Source organism: Tasmannia lanceolata, unplaced genomic scaffold (genome assembly GCF_043159265.1).
Source record: "Tasmannia lanceolata isolate RefF3 unplaced genomic scaffold, GAP_Taslan_0.1 ptg000002l, whole genome shotgun sequence".
Classification (NCBI taxonomy): domain Eukaryota; kingdom Viridiplantae; phylum Streptophyta; class Magnoliopsida; order Canellales; family Winteraceae; genus Tasmannia; species Tasmannia lanceolata.
Window position 1 is genome coordinate 44,438,390 of NW_027518679.1, and position 17,191 is coordinate 44,455,580.

At 39.1% G+C, this 17,191-nt stretch overlaps 1 protein-coding gene across 2 annotated transcripts; it reads left to right on the forward strand.

Annotated features, from left to right (window-relative positions):
• The first annotated feature begins 2,271 nt into the window (after nt 1-2,271).
• Nucleotides 2,272-17,191, forward strand: LOC143874648 (E3 ubiquitin ligase PQT3-like). Of its 2 annotated transcripts, none has more exons than XM_077376907.1 (15): nt 2,272-3,342; nt 4,359-4,458; nt 4,886-4,967; nt 5,155-5,321; nt 5,479-5,570; nt 5,871-5,945; nt 6,043-6,199; nt 6,305-6,453; nt 9,335-9,499; nt 9,586-9,882; nt 10,101-10,142; nt 10,997-11,249; nt 12,910-13,029; nt 15,931-16,006; nt 16,508-17,191. In XM_077376907.1, exons 1-15 carry the CDS (start codon nt 3,177-3,179, stop codon nt 17,015-17,017), a joined length of 2,451 nt encoding a protein of 816 aa, XP_077233022.1. In that variant the 5' UTR covers nt 2,272-3,176; the 3' UTR covers nt 17,018-17,191. The 2 variants fall into 2 exon arrangements, with proteins under 2 accessions (XP_077233022.1, XP_077233023.1); XM_077376908.1 differs by having other exon boundaries at nt 5,479-5,558.

Genomic DNA, 17,191 nt, shown 5'->3' on the forward strand with positions numbered 1-17,191 from the left:
ATGCACATATCATGACTATCCATGAGAGGGGTCTTGGTGAAATGAATGATGTGGTGTAGTTATGCTTATATTAAGGATGTCATTAGATTTTTGGCGCACTATAATATTAAGGGATTTGCTAGCGTCCATCGCAGAAGGCATTTTCACGGATTGTCTGTTGCATCTCACAGCTGCCACACAGGCTACCTTATCAGCAGATTTTGTCTTCATTCACGAGGTGGCTGCTGTTAGATGCAACAGACCATCCGCGAAATGCCTTCTGCAATGGACGCCAGCCAATCCCATACATTAAAACCAAAGTTAGGAAAAAAGGCCTATTTTCCACTTTTTGAGAACTCGGTATGGCCTGTCAAACATCCGGCATGTTATTGTGATCACGACATTGTGTGCCTTTGGTCCCATTGTGATTGAATGATTTTGAGCCACTCTTGGACACAGCCATTGAGCCAATAATAAGGACTTCGTACATCAAAGGGTATTTTGGTCATTTAATATTCTTAAGAGATGTACCAGAATCACTTATGAAATGATGGGAAGAATGCCAATTTTGTTATAATAGATTATTTTAATAAAGGTGATGATATTTTCACCCCCCGGAGTACGCATACGCCCCCCTTAACTTTTTAATGTCAAATCACGTTAAAAGGGGGGCGAATGCCTATTGCAGGGGGAGTGAAAATATCATCGCCCTTTTAATTATTGGTGATTGGCATAATTAATTATCATAATCACAATTAGTTTTTAATAATCCTGAATGAAAAGGGTCTTAGCGAAAAAGGAAAACAATACGTTTTTAATAGGGGTGTAAACTAGCCGAGCCGAGCCGAGCCAGCCGGCTCGGCTCGGCTCGTTAAGCTCACAAGTGAGGCTCGGGCTCGGCTCGGCTCGGTCAGGCTCGCGAGCCTTTCTAAGCTCGGGTTATATTATGTTCACACCCGTCATCTTCCCTGGACAGCCCTACTAGTGTAATTTGACTACTTTTTTTACACTATAGGGGGTGGTCCTAGTAACAAATGGGGTTCCAAAAATGAAGTGACATATTTTGCCCCCCCCCTTTCACTCCATGGACAACCCTTTTAATGTATATATTAATATATAATATATATATTTAAATATATTAAATTCTTAACGAGCCTTAACGAGCCGAGACGAGCCTGGCCTAACTCGGGCTCGGCTCGTTAAGGATTCGAGCCGAGCTCGAGCGAGCTTCCGAGCCCGAGCCAAAATTGACACCCTTAGTTTTTAATAATCCTGCCAAATTTAGTGAAAACTCCATTTGACTTCTAGACATCAAGGGGACATGATCATGAGCTCTTTTCCTGTGTGATACGTTACTTTTTCGATTGTTCCTTCCTCTCATCTCCCAAGCAGATTTCTTCAAAAAAGTAGGTTTTTGAGTGGAAGAAAAGTAGAATGTTTTTGTATTATTATCTATCTCTCATTTTCCTATCTCTCTCTTCCACTATCTATTTTGATAATGACACCCCTATATTTTCCATACGTCTTTTATGCGCAACCAAACGCTACTACTACTCTTCCCCTATTCTCCCTAGACAACTCTACACATCTTCCATGCTTGTCACCTCCCTTTTGACTACTTATTCCACTACTCTCCTTGCCAAATCAAACAGTGATACCCTCTGTCTCCGTAACAGCACTTAAAAATGCGATCTTATTTTAGTAGGGAGGATAAGGATAATGTGGAAAATGACATAACATCCTTACGTTTGTATTCAATTTAAATAAAAAACAATTTTCATACCCATTTTTAGCGTGACTAATAAAAGGAGAAAAAGACAAAAAAGAAAAGAAAAGAACAACTAATAAAAGCCAGAACTAACCATATCATTAGGAAAATGTTATCAGCACTACTAGCACTACTTATCTTGATGAGGGCACTTCTTACCTATGGTAATGATTTTTGCGGCACAACCTATTTAGGCTGTGGCCCATCTAATGGACGGTTTGGATCATCCTATGGTTCGGGACATACCGCACTTTGAATAAAGTGAGGAGTGCCATTATCAAAATACAATAGTGCTGATAACATTTCCCTATCATTATTCTTCTTTTTCTCATGATGCTACTTATCGGAAACGGCTAAAACGAAGTGAGTGGTGCCGTTATCAAAATAGCGTAGTGTTGATTTTGGCCCTGCAAATGAATATCGTTTGGGAGAAGATAAATTTAAACCCCCATGTAGGATAATTCGCACTATTTATAAAGTGAATTGTGGCAGAACTTTGACGCTTTTTAACGTCAAATCACGTTACCAGGGTGTGAATTATTATTCTACAGGGAGTGCGAATTTATCATCACCCTAACACTTTCCGTTCCGAATAATAACAGCGTACTTGTTCGGAAAACCCAAACCCAAACCCTAGCGAGCTTCTTATCCTTTCTCCTCCCTCGATCAGAGCTTAAAATCTCTGAAAGATCTTTGATTGTTCTCGGATTATTTTTGTCCTCTTTCTCAAGATCTCGATGTTTCGCGGCGAATTTTTTCATTTGTAATTGAAGGTTCTTCCGTTCTAGAACCGGTTTTAGGGTTTGTGCCCGAGATATTCCTTTTTTTTGTGCGGTTTGAAGATTTACGGACTGGTACCTGAAGATTTTGCTGATTTTTGTGGTGTAAAGACTCAATCTCTTCGACTGTCTCGTCGTTCTATTGAATCTGAAGGGATTCTTTGCTTTTTGTTTGGATCTATTGGAAAAGTTGTTTGATTTTTGGCGGATTTTGGAATCGCTCGGTGAAAGGCTGTGATCTTCTCATTGGAGACTTTACCTTCATCGGATTGCTGCAGATTTTTGCGATTTGAAGGATTCTTTCATCAGATCGGTCCGAGAATGATTTGTTCACGAAGTTCATTCAGATCTATGAGATTTTCTCTTTCAGAGGCATTGCTGTTTGAGGATCTCTGATAAATTCGACATTTTTAGCTCGAATTTGGAGCATTATTGAAGATCGTCGTGCGTTCCTTGTTGAAGAAAGGAAAGAAGAGTAACAAAAAGGAGATAATTACTTGTACTCAATCTATTATTATTTTTAGGGCTTAATATCAAGCCTTGTTTGTTTTATCTTTGAATTTTTAGTTGTGCTTATTTTAGGATAATTTCTTTCCTCTTAGTTTCTATTTAGAGTGGAGAAAAAAGGAAAAAAAGAAAGAAAGAGGAATATGGCTGTGTATTATAAGTTTAAAAGTGCAAAAGATTACGACTCTGTACCAATCGATGGTCATTTCATATCAGTTGCGAATTTGAAAGAAAAAATATTCGAATCCAAGCATTTGGGCAGTGGTACTGATTTTGACCTTATGGTCTCCAATGCGCAGACTAATGAAGGTCGGTTCTTGATTTTGTTTTTGAATCATAGATTTTGTTTATTTACCTTATTCGTTGTGTTAAATTTATCAACATTAGGGTAATTAATAAATTATAATCTAATAGATTCGAGTTTGCACACGAATTGCATCCAAAATTCAAGTGGTTGCATACCCAAACTGATAATTACTCAGAGGATATTCAGTTCTTTTTAATGGGGGTTTATAGTTATCCCTCTTTGAGTAGGATAGGGCCCAAGGTTGGTCCTTTTTTCTTTTCTTTTTTCTGATGATTGTCAGTGGATATTTAGTTGTTTCTACTGGGGGTTTATAGTTATACCTCTCTGATTAGGATAGGGCCCAAGGTTTGTTTTGGGGGAATATGGGGATTGGGATTCTTTGAAGCAATTACCCTGGTGGATAAAATATTTAGTTGTTCAATCTCATTGAACTGGGTTGGAATTTTAGGGTTGAATCACTGCCTTGATTGAGGGTACTGGGATTCAGGGTTGTTCTTTGTATCAGATTGCATATTTAGGAATTACTATTTGGGAGATTACTATTTAGGAGATTACTATTTGTGGTTGCATTAGCACCCTGTTGCTCGGGGCATTCACTGTTCGAAACAGTCACATTATAGAGCAGAAACAGGCTGCCTGTGTTAAAGGGAGCGTGGCCGTTTTGAACACTGATGCCCTAGTGACTGGGCTCTTCGGTGACCGCAAACAAAATTATGATTTATCTGGGGAAATGATATTTACACCCCTTTTATCACCAGGGACACCCATTTGCCAGTGTACTTTGCAATCAAAGCCACTGGATTTTTCTGACAAAAAGTACATTAGCCCCTTTTTGCCATAGATACACTGACGGTGGGTGTCCCTAGTGATCAAAAGGGCGTAAATATCACTTCCCTTTATCTGGGTTTATTAAATGGGTGATTCAAATCGCATTTGAAGCATTCTGTATTTGGGTATATGGGTTGGACTAATTCCTCTGCAGTATTTTATATACTTTCTGTGACATGTTGAATTTCAGAGTATTCTGATGAAGCAACACTGATACCAAAAAATACATCTGTATTAGTTCGTCGGGTTCCTGGACGGCCTCGCATGCCCATTGTTACTGAACAAGCCGAGTACTAACTCACACTTTGCTTCTTGCTTGTTTATTGTCTTTTTTGCTTTATTTTTCTCGGAACTCTAGACTCGCAGGTGCCCTTACAGAAAAGGGAGCAAAGGGCTCCCTCAATGGTCAGATTCCATTAAAGATGGCACAGAAAATGATGGTCACAACTGTCTTAAATGGAATCTGACCAATGGGGGCGCCCTTTGCTCCCTTTTTTGCAAGGGCGCCTGTGAATCTAGCATCCCTCTGATTTTTCAACTACGAATTTTGTTTCCGATCTTCTTGTTTAGTGTGGCTTATATTCTTTGAGTTTTTCTGGTATATGAATCTTTGATTCTACTGTAAAATTTTGTACTACCATTACAATAAAATTCGACGCAACTTAAAAGTATATGTTAGTGAGGATATTGAGGATGGGGTCTGTGCTATGTTTGCAGGCCTAAAGTTGTAGAGAATAACATAGAAGTTCCTCAGCCAAAGAGTAGCTTTTCTGCTGCTGATTCGTCTGCTATGAGATTTGTAAGCTTATAAGTCCCTTTAAATTGTTGTGTCGAAAATAGGTTTCTCAGATGCTTGGTCTTTCCATCGTCAGCTGGTCTGGTCCAGTGGTTTCACTGAATTTGGAAGGATACCTAGGCGCTGTAATTGTTAGTGTTGCTAGCAATGGTAAATATGAAATAGTGACACATTTGACTGGAATTTGCAGCCCGAAGAGTCAGAGTGGGATGAATTTGGAAATGACTTGTATGCGTTTCCAGAAGTGATGCCAGTTCAGTTAGGCAATCCAATGCAAGATGCTCCTCCTCCTAATAGGGCTGATGAGGATAGCAAGCTCAAGGCATTAATCGATACTCCTGCTCTGGATTGGAGTCGGTGAGTTTTTTCTCTTTTTGAATGGATGCATGGTGAAATGTTTTTCACATTGAGCTGTCGCATATGGTAATGGGTTTTCTGTTGCCTATATAGATTTTTTTTGTTTGATTTTTTGACTTGCATGTCATGTTCTCATCAGTTTAATTTGGCATTGCAGGCAAGCACCAGAAGCTTTTGGCTTTGGAAGAGGTTTTGGCAGGGGTATGGGTGGTAGAATGATGGCAGGGCGTGGTTTTGGTAATGGTTTCGGTAATTCTTCATTTCATCTGAGTAGTTTTACATCAGGTTTTGATGAAATATTTTCCCAGTATCTTTCCATGTAATTCACATGGTATTATTTTCCATACTTCCTTTTTTGGGTGGTCTTCATATGCGTTGGGTCTTTTTATTTAGGTAGTAGAAGTTGTGCATTCCTTTCTGCAAAACTAGAAAATTTTCCCCTTTCTGGGAGATTTCATATGTTCTCTAAGTTTTTCAATGTGAATCTATTGCATTTGCAATTCCTTTTTTCTTTTTTGGTGTTCTAAAATTTACAATTCTTAATTGCAGGTCGGGGTGGGGGTGGTGTCTTCGAACGAAAGACGCCTCCACAAGGCTATATCTGTCACAGGTGCAAAGTGCCCGGTATGTTTATATTCCTGCTGAGTGCTTACCCACAGGCCACTTTCTGTGAATTAATTATACCTAGATGATACTCATGATTTAAACATTTGCCGTCCAGGGCATTTTATACAGCATTGCCCTACAAATGGTGATCCTAATTATGATATTAGAAGGGTGAAACCTCCAACTGGAATTCCAAAGTCAATGTTAATGGCAACTCCCGATGGTTCCTATGCATTGCCAAGTGGCGCAGTTGCTGTTTTAAGGCCGAATGAGTAAGCTGATACCTTTGTCTCTAGGGTTTGGTTTCTGTGTTGTCATTAGAGGCCTGCTCAGATGTGACATGTCTATTCACTTATTTGTTTTTGAATTTTAAACAGAGCTGCTTTTGAAAAGGAAATCGAGGGCTTACCTTCTACCCGACCTGTCAGTGACCTTCCTCCAGAATTGCGTTGTCCACTGTGTAAAGAAGTAATGAAAGATGCTGTCCTCACCAGCAAGTGCTGTTTCAAAAGCTTTTGCGACAAATGTATGCATTCTATTATTTGGAACTGTATTTTGTGTTGTTTTATTTAGGCTTTGGTTTTCTTAGTGAATTGTTTCATCAAGAGACAGATATTTTATCTCCTTATCTTTCTGTTATGTTTCAAAACAAGAAAAGTCGTATATCTCCGACTTGGACATTTGATGCCTTTATTTTTTGGATTTCAAATTATATTTTTTGACTTTGTGTCTGCCCTGCATATGCTATTTTCTCCTTTTGCAAAAGAAACTCCATTTGTTTTGAAAGCCCAGGTGGCAACCCAAGAAGGGGGGTGGATTGGGTCTTTTAAAAACTTTGGTTAATTAAAAACTATTTTCAATCAAAGTGCAAGAACAGAGTAAAAGTAAAGTACTTGGAAGAAAAATAATGCACAAAAAGACAAGGAGAAAGATATAGAAAGCGTGAACCGGTTTTTATAGTGGTTTGGTCAAATCCCAGCCTACGCTCACTCTCTCAAGGATTCCCCTCCATGAGGCTTCACTAACCCAATCTCCTTGCTGGTGGAGATCAAATTGCTAGAGGCTTTATCCTCAAACTCCGAAGGTTGATCTAGTGCCCTCTCACCAACTCCCAAGCTTTATCCTAAAGCTTAACTTCCTTCGAGGTTGATATGGTGCCTCCCACCAAGCACTACAAGAAAGAAACAAAAAAGACCTTACAAGTCCAAATATACAATTGAAATACTGAAAACAGTTCTCAATAAGAATTTACAAAGAAGGCTATCTAATCCTTTAAAGAACTTGCAAATTATGGCACAGGGGTCTCTAACACTTAGTGTATGTTTCAAATATAACCCCAAGTGTTATTGGATGAATTCTAAGTACCCAAGGGTCCTATTTATAGAGTTTGAAAGAAAAATAGCCATTATAGCACTTCCAACGGCATGATCGGATGAACCGCGGTCAACCGTAGACTTAGTTGCTGGCTAAGTTCCTTGGATGGTCGACCGATCCTACTCACGGTCGACCGTGGGCAGGCGACGATCGTCCGTGTAGGCCTCTTCTACACTTCTTCTAGATTTGTACCACTTATTGTTTGGTCGATTGTGGCACTCGATGGTCAACGGTCCGGAACACTATTTGTTCTGAATGATCGTAAATCCACTCCGGCCTTCCGTACTTGTTTGCGATTGATTTTAAGTTCATTGTAAGTTAGATTAACTTTGTTTAGTGTCATCCTAGTGCCATTACCCACAAGATCATTTGGGGATTAGTTTACATTCTAAATTTGACTAATTAAGACTCTAATCTTCAATCTTGAATGCTTGAGCAAATGTGACTTCATCAAATTTTCTTCATGCTCCATGGATCTTCACTCTTCAATCTTTGGCTCCCATGCTTGATAGGGGTGCAACTTGGGCCGGGTCCAACCTGAAAAAAGTCAAGTCGGGTTGGGTGTCTTTTGGGTTGGGTTTTCCAAACCCAGGCTGAGTGTGGGTCGGGTTCGGGTTTGGGTTGAGGGCTTGGGCAACCTGACCCGAGTGAAGCCCGGCATTTTTTTATCATTTTTTTTTTAGTTTTTAGTAAGCTCAAAAACTCAGGTTGGGTCGGGTCGGGTTGGAACTCGTTCAGGTTGGGAAAAAGGGTTCCTCAGGTTGAACCTCATTGGGTTGGAACTCGGGTCGGGTTTGGGTTTAGTAAATGGTTCCTTGGGTAGGGTTTGGGTTGGCGTCAACCCGACCCAGGTTTGGGTTTGGTAAATGGTTCCTTGCGTAGGGTTTGGGTTGGCCTCAACCCGACCCGTGTTGCACACCAAGTGTTTCAATCCTTTGAAGAACATTCTTAAGCAACATTTTAAACATTAGAATAACAACTAATATAAAACATCATATTGTGTTTTTTTTATTTTTTTGAAATGGCAGAATAATATTATAAATGAAAAAAGGAGGTGGGCCGAGGAGGACCACAACAAGATACAAGAAACACAATAATAAAAAAAACCGAAAAAAGCAATACAACTCTCACGGAGGAAGGAAATCAAACCACTCCAAACCCAAAAGACTGGTTCCCCCCTGTCAACAAATCTGCGTCTACATTAGCCGACCGCCGCACATGATTAAACACTATAGCAGAGCCCGAGATTAGATCTTCTATTTCATCAAAAATAGAAAAGAATCTCCAAGGATGCACCACCGCCCCTCTCAACCACTGAATCACGTTAAGTGAATCCCCCTTGACAATGGTATGATCCATGCATTCTTTATCAAGTCTTTTAATGTCGTAATATACCGCCTTCACTTCGGCCTTTGACACATCACAAATCCCAAGAGGGCCGGAATAAGCCCGCACCACATTACTACAGTCATCACAGCACAAACTGCCAACCCCACCTGGACCCGGGTGACCAAGACTCGACCCATCAAAGTTCATTTTTAGCATCCCAATAGGAGGAGCCTCCCACCTCTGGACAATCCGAGGCCCCCCCTCCATACTAACGCAATCCGACACATCATATTGTGTTTGTTGTCATCAAAACATAACTTAAAAGGGTGACCAAGGTTGAACCCTTGGGCTAAAATGTTTATTTCGAGTTGAATCATTCCGAATTAAGATTTTTGAAAAATGACAAGTAAGCTACATAATGCGAAGGGACACCTGTTTGTTTATTGCATGATTGAAGGATGCTGATTTTGTGAGATTTGATCAAACTACACTGCCTCCACTATATTTTTACTTGTGATGCTCAGGTTTTAAATAATATTATGATGCATAAATTATTGGCCTATTTTCTATTAGATCTATTGAAGTTACTTTCAATTATTCTAATTAGTTTTTGCTCATTTTTTGTTCATTTAAATCTCTAGGCCCTTTTGCATTTTGAGAATCAAAGTCTATAAATTCTCACTAATCTTTTCAATTTCAATCAGGTATCAGGGATCACATAATCTCAAAATCATCATGTGTATGCGGGGCCACAAATATACTTGCCGATGACCTGCTACCAAATAAGACGCTTCGAGAAACCATCAGTCGCATCTTGGAGTCGACAACCAGTAGTGCAGAAAATGCTGGAAGCTTGTTACAAGTTCAAGGTGTGCTTTTTAAACATGTTTATTTTGATTCTTTGGATTCAAATACTTTTATTGCCACTGACTCTATATTTCCTTTCTTCCTTCAGATATGGAGTCAGCACGCTGTCCACCGCCCAAAGCTCCGTCGCCTACTCTGTCTGCATCTGCCGTGGGGGATCACATTCCACCTCCTCCTAAAGAAGATTCTCTGAATATAAAGCAGATTGTGAACGAAACAAATGCTGTCAATGTTCCTCAGCACTCAGAGAAGAGCAGAACTACTAAAAATTTCGATATATCTGAAGCTACGCTTGAGTCAATGAGTGTTAAGGAACCAACATCACAAGGCAGTGCACCACTGGCTGATGAGGAAGTCCAGCAGAGGGTGCCTATTGGTGAGCCAGGTACCATCATTTAATGTGATGATGTTAATCTAGTTTGTTACTCACGCATTATTCTGAAGTTGTCTCCACTGGTCTGGCTACTTTGGGACATAGGAGAGTTGTGTGGGATTAATTCAAGATGGAATGATATTAAAAAAAAACTTGAGAAAATATCATTTACTTCATTTCATTTGTCTAAAAACAAATATTTATTGTTTTCTTCCTTTTTTTTTTAACAGGGAAGAAGAAGAAAAAGAAGAAAACACGCTTGCCTGCCAATGGTTAGTCTGTCACCTTTCATTTTGTTTTGTTTGTGTTAATTGCACCTGTCTCCTTGATTTTAGGAGAAAATACTGAAAAGTGACATGGTTAGTTACCATGTCAAAAAAAGTAACATGGTTAGGTCAGTTGTTTTCAAAATCATAGTTACCGGAAACTTCCTAGCAGGATGGGAAGCTCGCTTCCCCGGAAACTCCCTTCAGAAGCTAAGTTCTTCTTGCTTCCCAAATTTAGGAGAAGCGTGCTTCCCATACGCTTCCCACATGTTTCCTCTTAATTAAGAGTACGCTTCCTATTTAGGTGATTATTTCTTCCTAAATAAATATTTTTTCCTTTTGATAATGGGTGCTGAAGGAGCGTATTTAAAAAAATGCATTTACAACTTGAAAACTGATATTAAGTTTCAAATGAAAATTATTCGGATCATTTTCCAAAAACTCAACAGTAAATATACATGAATTAAACCTATTAATCCTTACCTATATCGACCGCTCCTCCCTAACCTGTTACATGCTTACTCTTTTTTATGTAGTTCTTGTTCACTTCCAATGAAGCTTCTTACAAGCTTCATGCTTCATGTTGACTTTCAATGACTCTTTGCACCCATTATCTCTTTACTTTCTTTAGAGTTTTTTGCTTCCCGCATCGCTTCTGGCACTCGCTTCCCAGTTTGGCAACTATGCTCAAAATAACCAAACATTGTGACATATTTTATATGAATAGATGCATGATGCTTGAGAGGAATAATTTGCACTTGCAATTTCCCATGTATTTTACTAGGATTGTGCTAGTCAGTGCCACTTCACTTCTTTTTTAGTCATAAGCTTAATCTGTTTTGATCTTTTCTATTCTGCAGCTGCAGACTTGCAATGGAAAACCCCTCAAGATCTTGCTGCTGAAAACTATATGTTGCCTTTTGGACCTTCATCCTATAACCCATATTGGGGTGGAATGCAATGGGGAATTGATGGATATATGGCGCCTTACAATGGTATCATGCCTATGGGTTACAACATGGGCCCATTTGATCTTCCCTTTGGAGGGGGTGTTCTACCTCAAGATCCATTTGGAGGACAAAGCTATATGATGCCAGTTGTACCTCCTCAGAGGTATGCTACGCCTGGCTATTATTTATTTATTTTTTGAATGGTTCCTATGCCTGGCTATTATTGTCTTAACAAATTGTATTGACATCCCCAGTCTTGCAAAGAGTAAAGAGGAACGTTGAAAGTAAGAGTATTCAATTTTATCTCATGTTTTATGGAAACGATCTATGCACCTCTTCAATGAAAGGAAATAAAAGATGACTTAACAAGTTGCATACTTTCACTACCTCACATATCAGTTCCGAATCAGACCATGTCTCTAAATCAGTAATCACCCTAGGAATTTTCATTTTGTTTTTTTAACCTAATGGGTAACCACTTAATTATTTGTAGTCAAGGTTTTAAATGTTGGTTTCGGTTTCAGTTTCGGTCGGCATGGAATAAAAACATTTCGGTTTCGGTTGGAAATTTCGGTGGAAATCTTGTAAAATCACAAAAACGTATGGAAATATATGCATAATGGTGCAACTCAGGTCGGGTCGGGGCCAACCCGACCTGAGGAACCCTTTTTCCAACCTGACCCAATTTCCAACGCGACCCAAGGAACCCTTTTTTCCAACCCAAACCCAACCCGATCCGAGTTCAACCCGACCCAACCCAAGTTTTGAAGCTTACAAAAAAAAAATTGATAAAAAATGTCAGGTTTCACTCGGGTCGGGTTGCCGAAACCCTCAAACCAGATCCGACCTGATTTTTTTCGATTCGGGTTGAACCCTACCCGAGTTGCACCCTTAATGCACAGGGGTGGAGCCAAAAAATTTCACGGCCGGGGGGGGGGGAGCACGGCCACCCCCAGGCTATATATGCCTCCGCCCCTGCTAATGCCTATGATGAAATTTTAAGATGAAACTTCGGAATTGCTAGAATAAGTACAAGTATGGAAACGTATGGAAATATATGGATATGATGAAATTTTAAGATGAAACTTCGAGAAATGCTAGAGTAAGCACAAATACATACCTAGAAATCATCACACAGGCATGAAAGTCATCCATAATGGTTTAATCACATTGAACACCTTGTGACATGCGTTGTCGAAGTATGTAAATTATCATTCAAAAAAAAATGTAATGAAGTATAAATTATCTTTCAAAAAAGGACCCCAACTCTTTGTCATTACTATATAGAATTATGACGTGGTATTGGCCCCATGCCGATCTGACACCCATGCATAAGACACGCTTAGTCGCTTACTTCGTTGTGCAGTCGAAGTCCAATAATGTTGCTTACCAAATATCATTCTCTACATTTAATGAAATGAAATGAAATGCAAAATAAAATAGCTTGCCAAAAAAAATAATATTTCCCCTTGGTTTATGCATTTCGGTTGTTTTTACCATTTCAATCGAAATTTTGACGGAAATAATGAAGTGGGACAAATCCGTTTAGATTTCGTTTAAAGTGGGGATGGAAACATAAACATTTCAGTCATTTCGTGTGTGTTCAGTGGAAATTTTAAACCATGTTTGTAATATTATATGAAGCATAATTTGTTGTATTTGAAATTAGTGTTGTTTTGGAATATCTTCTTGAAAGCAAATCCATTTCTTTCTTTCAGCAAATGAAATTTTTGGTGTTTCTTTGCGTGCTCGGTGATGATTTATTGGCATGATGTTTTTTATGGTGTGACCACCAAAACTGATGGAAAATTCAAAATTTCCAGGGATTTATCAGAGCTTGGTATTGGCCCAAACCCACGTCTTCCAATTATGAGCAGAGAAGAGTTTGAGGCTCGGCAAGCTGATCTGAAAAGAAAGCGTGAAATTGAACGACGCAGTGAAAGGTAACTTTAAAAACTTAGTGCATCCCTTTCTACATAGTGATGAAGTGGTTATTTATGACATTTGGTAATGTTGGAATTTGAACTTGTCATTGTTACTTCTCATTCGATTTGTCGCTGATTCCAGTAGACATTAAATATTGGGTAGATTCTATAAGCCATTTCTGGCTCTGATATATTATAGTTCTCTTGTCCGTGGTCGTTTATACGAGGCATTTGGCCATTTGACAAAACCCCGCATAAATATGATTATATGACTTGCAACCTTTTTTCAAATATGATAAATTGAACCGATATTCGACTCCGCTAGAAACCTCTTATCTCCTCTCTTTTTTGTCTTTAAGTTAATCACATCACATTGCTAGTCTTTACATGGTAGCAGACTAGCAGAGTAGGAAGATCAAGATTCAAGAGCTCTCACTCTTTCAAATCTCTCTATCAAGGTTCTTATTCTAATCCATCATCTCTCCCTTGCAGTTTTCTCAATCTCTCTTTCATTTTTTTCTCACCTTCATCACAAAAGAAAATCACCTCTTATTTCATTGTTTTAATCTCTTTTTCTTTGTCCTTACAATTTTTGTCATTTTTCTCACATTCATCAAATCCAATAAAAGGGTTTCCCTTCCAACACCACGAACTTTGTAATATTTTCATCCCTTCTCAATCTTCCTTCTCTTCTCTTTGGTAACTTAAGCATCACATAAATGGCACCACTTTTACAAAACCAAATCCCACGCATTCCCCTTCCCTTCTTCATCAATAATCTCTCTTTTACTTTGTCCTTACATTTTTGTCATTTTTTTCACATTGATCAAATCCCATAGAAGGGTTTCCCTTCCAACACCATGAACTTTGTAATATATTCTTCCCTTTTCTCAATCCTCCTCCTCTTCTCTTCGGTAACTTAAGCATCACATAAATGAGGTGCATGTTAACACCCCAGTTGTCCTTTACATTTTTGTCATTTTTTTCACATTGATCAAATCCAATAGAAGGGTTTCCCTTCAAACACCGTGAACTTTGTAATATTTTCTTCCCTTCTCTCAATCCTCCTTCTCTTCTCTTTGGTAACTTAAGCATCACATAAATGACGTGCATGTTAACACCCCAGTTTAAGCTCATTTTCTCTTCTTAAAACATAAATAAGGCCCACCTTGCTTCACTTAAGTTGGTGCATTTTAGCACATAACTCATAAGAAATTTGATGCAAGGTGGCACCACTTTTACAAAACCAAATCCCACGGATTCCCCTTCCCTTCTTTACCGAAAATTCAAAACCCAGACATCTTCTTGTACTCAATTAGAGTCCCACCACTCCTTTCTTTTCTCTCTCTTTTTTATGAATGGTCTCCCCTTTCTTTCTCTTTTTGCCAACCTTTTGTCCCACCCTATACTTTGAATCCTCTTTTTTTATCACATCTCTAGTCTGAATTCCTTCAATCATAGATTCTTTCTCTTATCCCACATCTTCCTTTCCTTTCCTCTTTTCCTATGCTCTCCCAACTTATCACCATCAAAGTCTCATGGCAATTTCTTACTATGAAAAGGTCAGATCCATCTCGTCATATGTGCTCAAGGGCTTCTTGATTGGCTTGAGGGTCTCGTTATCCCTCTTGAATGAAGTGATGAGGGTAGAGAATACTAAAAGAAAGACTAAAGGAGTTTCTAATGATGATAAAACCTGAGGATTTGGAAGCATAACCCTGAATAGGCTCCTGGTATGCTAAGGTTCAACTGTTCTTGTGTAGATTAATTCCCCCCCTCCTCCTCTCTCTCTCAAAATTCTTGCTCAAGCCTTGGTTTGTTCTCTGCTCGAGAATTGTGGAGACCCTTGCATTCCTTCTACCCCAAGTCATCTGAAGCCAAGATTATGTAGCCTCAGGTCGCACTTCAAAACACCAGAAAGGAAAATCCTCAATTCAAGATTATCGTTCTTGTGTTATGAAAGAGAGATCTTCTCTCAAGTTTAGGGTTGTTTTGCACAAGAGTTGGCATGATTATTTTGAGGGGTGGATCAGGGTTCTGAGATAGAGTTAATGCTCAGTTTCTTTTTGCCTTATTGTGTAGACTGACCCAGCCAAACAAAAATGGTGAAAGTGTGAACCATTTTTTAGGGTGGCAGTGCCTTTCTCCAATTTAGCAACCTATTTAGTTAAGCAGAAATGCATTTAAATCCTTTAATTAGAATTTAAATCAGTGAAGAAAAAAGAACAGTAAATTAAGGTTTTGTATATTAATAAGCATGTCCAACCATTTTGAGAAATCTGAATTTCCACTCCCACTTGATGCAATCAAGATGTGGAGACCTCATCCAGTGGTGTACACAATGCTATTTGTGGGACATATAATTATCAATTGTTTTTTTTTTTTCATGCTGGTGACGGTGTCTGTAATTAACCCAAATCATAATTGTTGTGTAGACCTCTTTTTTAGTTTGCTTGGTAAAACATTTAGCAGCTAACATTTCATCTTAATTCTACATATGTTTTGTTGTGGAGTACACCATGTTGATTGCTTTCTCTTTTGATATTGGTGATAATCTCAGAGCTTTGTTTGATCTATTATTTATCTGGATAAACACATTTCCTCCACGGCTACAGAGTCCGGTGCTTCACGTTCCCAAAATCTTTTCACCTGGTCATACCTTTTTCCTTGGCTGGAGTTGCTTTTGTGATGTTTGTTTTTCCAATGTAAAACTTGGAGGGGTTTTCTGTTTAGCTTTATTTCTGGGCATTGATATTTGTTTCTCAAACACCTCCCCTGAATCCTCCTTAGCTTATCTATAATGACGGTAATAAAGTCGTTTACACTAGACTGTAATTCCTCCATCATATTAAACTTGTAACAGATTATTTTCTCTTTTTTTGTGTGTATTGATATTTAGAAATTTCTCGTTTGTTGCAGGGGATTTTCTAAAGAGAGGGACTGCAGTAGGGAAGTGAGCAGCAGTGCTGACGTTTCTTCGATGAAATCAAAACCCGTATGTATTTTTTGTTGTCTATTTATTTATTTATTTTGTTTCTCTATTTATGTTTTTGTGGGACTATGCCTTTCCCTTCTCTGCCTAATGCCTATTTTCATCGGGCAAGCAAAGGAGCGCACGGGAAAATTGCACTTGGGTATCTTCTTGGGCTGTCATAGGTCCCTCCATTTGCTCCAATGGGAGCTGGAGGACCATATCAGGACCTCCCCTCGGAGAATTGAGAAGGATTTTGAAAACTCTGTTACACCGTATCTTTTTGTGTATATTCTCTTTGCTCTCACTGTATATATGTACTGGGTATAATCCGTTTTAGATGTAACTATTACTAGAAAATAAGAATTATGTTGTATAGTTGGTGACCCTAATGAAAAGATTGAAAAAAAATATCAGAAGTAGATTAGATATGATCCTAATTTCCTGCCAAGTTGGAAAATTCTGTCCATGATTTTCTTGCTCTTTTTTGTGTGTGTTTTAACTAGTAGCGGTTTATTGTTGCAGAGGCCTATTTCCCAAGCTGCCAATGTCCGCCGATCCGAGAGGGGGATTAGCTTGGAGGGCCACATGGAAGCTGACTCAGCTCGGTTGTCCCCTCGCGCCGGGAGACGAAAGTCCGACCATGATGACATACCGCCTGAACTGAAAGGCGATCGGAAGCAAAAAGGGAGCGTCTTCTCTCGGATAAGCTTCCCGGACAATGGGAACAAGAAGAGTAAACCATCTGAGGCTACTAACTTGTATAAGGATCATGAACATTCGGGCCATCTTGATCATTCAGGCCATCGGGCTTCATCAAATGGGCACAGGGAGGAATGGAAACCCGTCAAGGTAGGACCGACAGGTGGTGGGAGGGATATTGGTTATTATGAGAATGAATCGAGCGATGAGGATTACCATTTTAAGAGGCGGAGGCCATCTTCTTCTTCGCGGCATGAGTCTGGTGATTGGGAGGAAGATGGGCGGCCGGCAAGAGGCTCGAGGGAGCGAGAGCGCGTGATTAAGCATCGTTAAATGGTGATTAAGAATTTATTTATCATGGTTTTGTGAGGAAAGAAAGAAAAAAAAGTGTTTAGATCTCTATATAATGAAATGAAATGAATGGTGAAAGGAATGATGCTTTTTATCTATTGTATATTTGATAATTACCCCTTTGATAATAATGAAAGTAATTTTCCATTTGATGTC

Excerpts from the sequence above, each read along its gene's own strand:
- LOC143874648 (XM_077376907.1), top strand. The coding sequence starts at position 3,177 with ATGGCTGTGTATTATAAGTTTAAAAGTGCAAAAGATTACGACTCTGTA. Across the intron at positions 4,459-4,885 it reads ATTGTTACTGAACAAGCCGA|GCCTAAAGTTGTAGAGAATA; the intron begins GTACTAACTCAC and ends CTATGTTTGCAG. Across the intron at positions 6,454-9,334 it reads CAAAAGCTTTTGCGACAAAT|GTATCAGGGATCACATAATC; the intron begins GTATGCATTCTA and ends AATTTCAATCAG.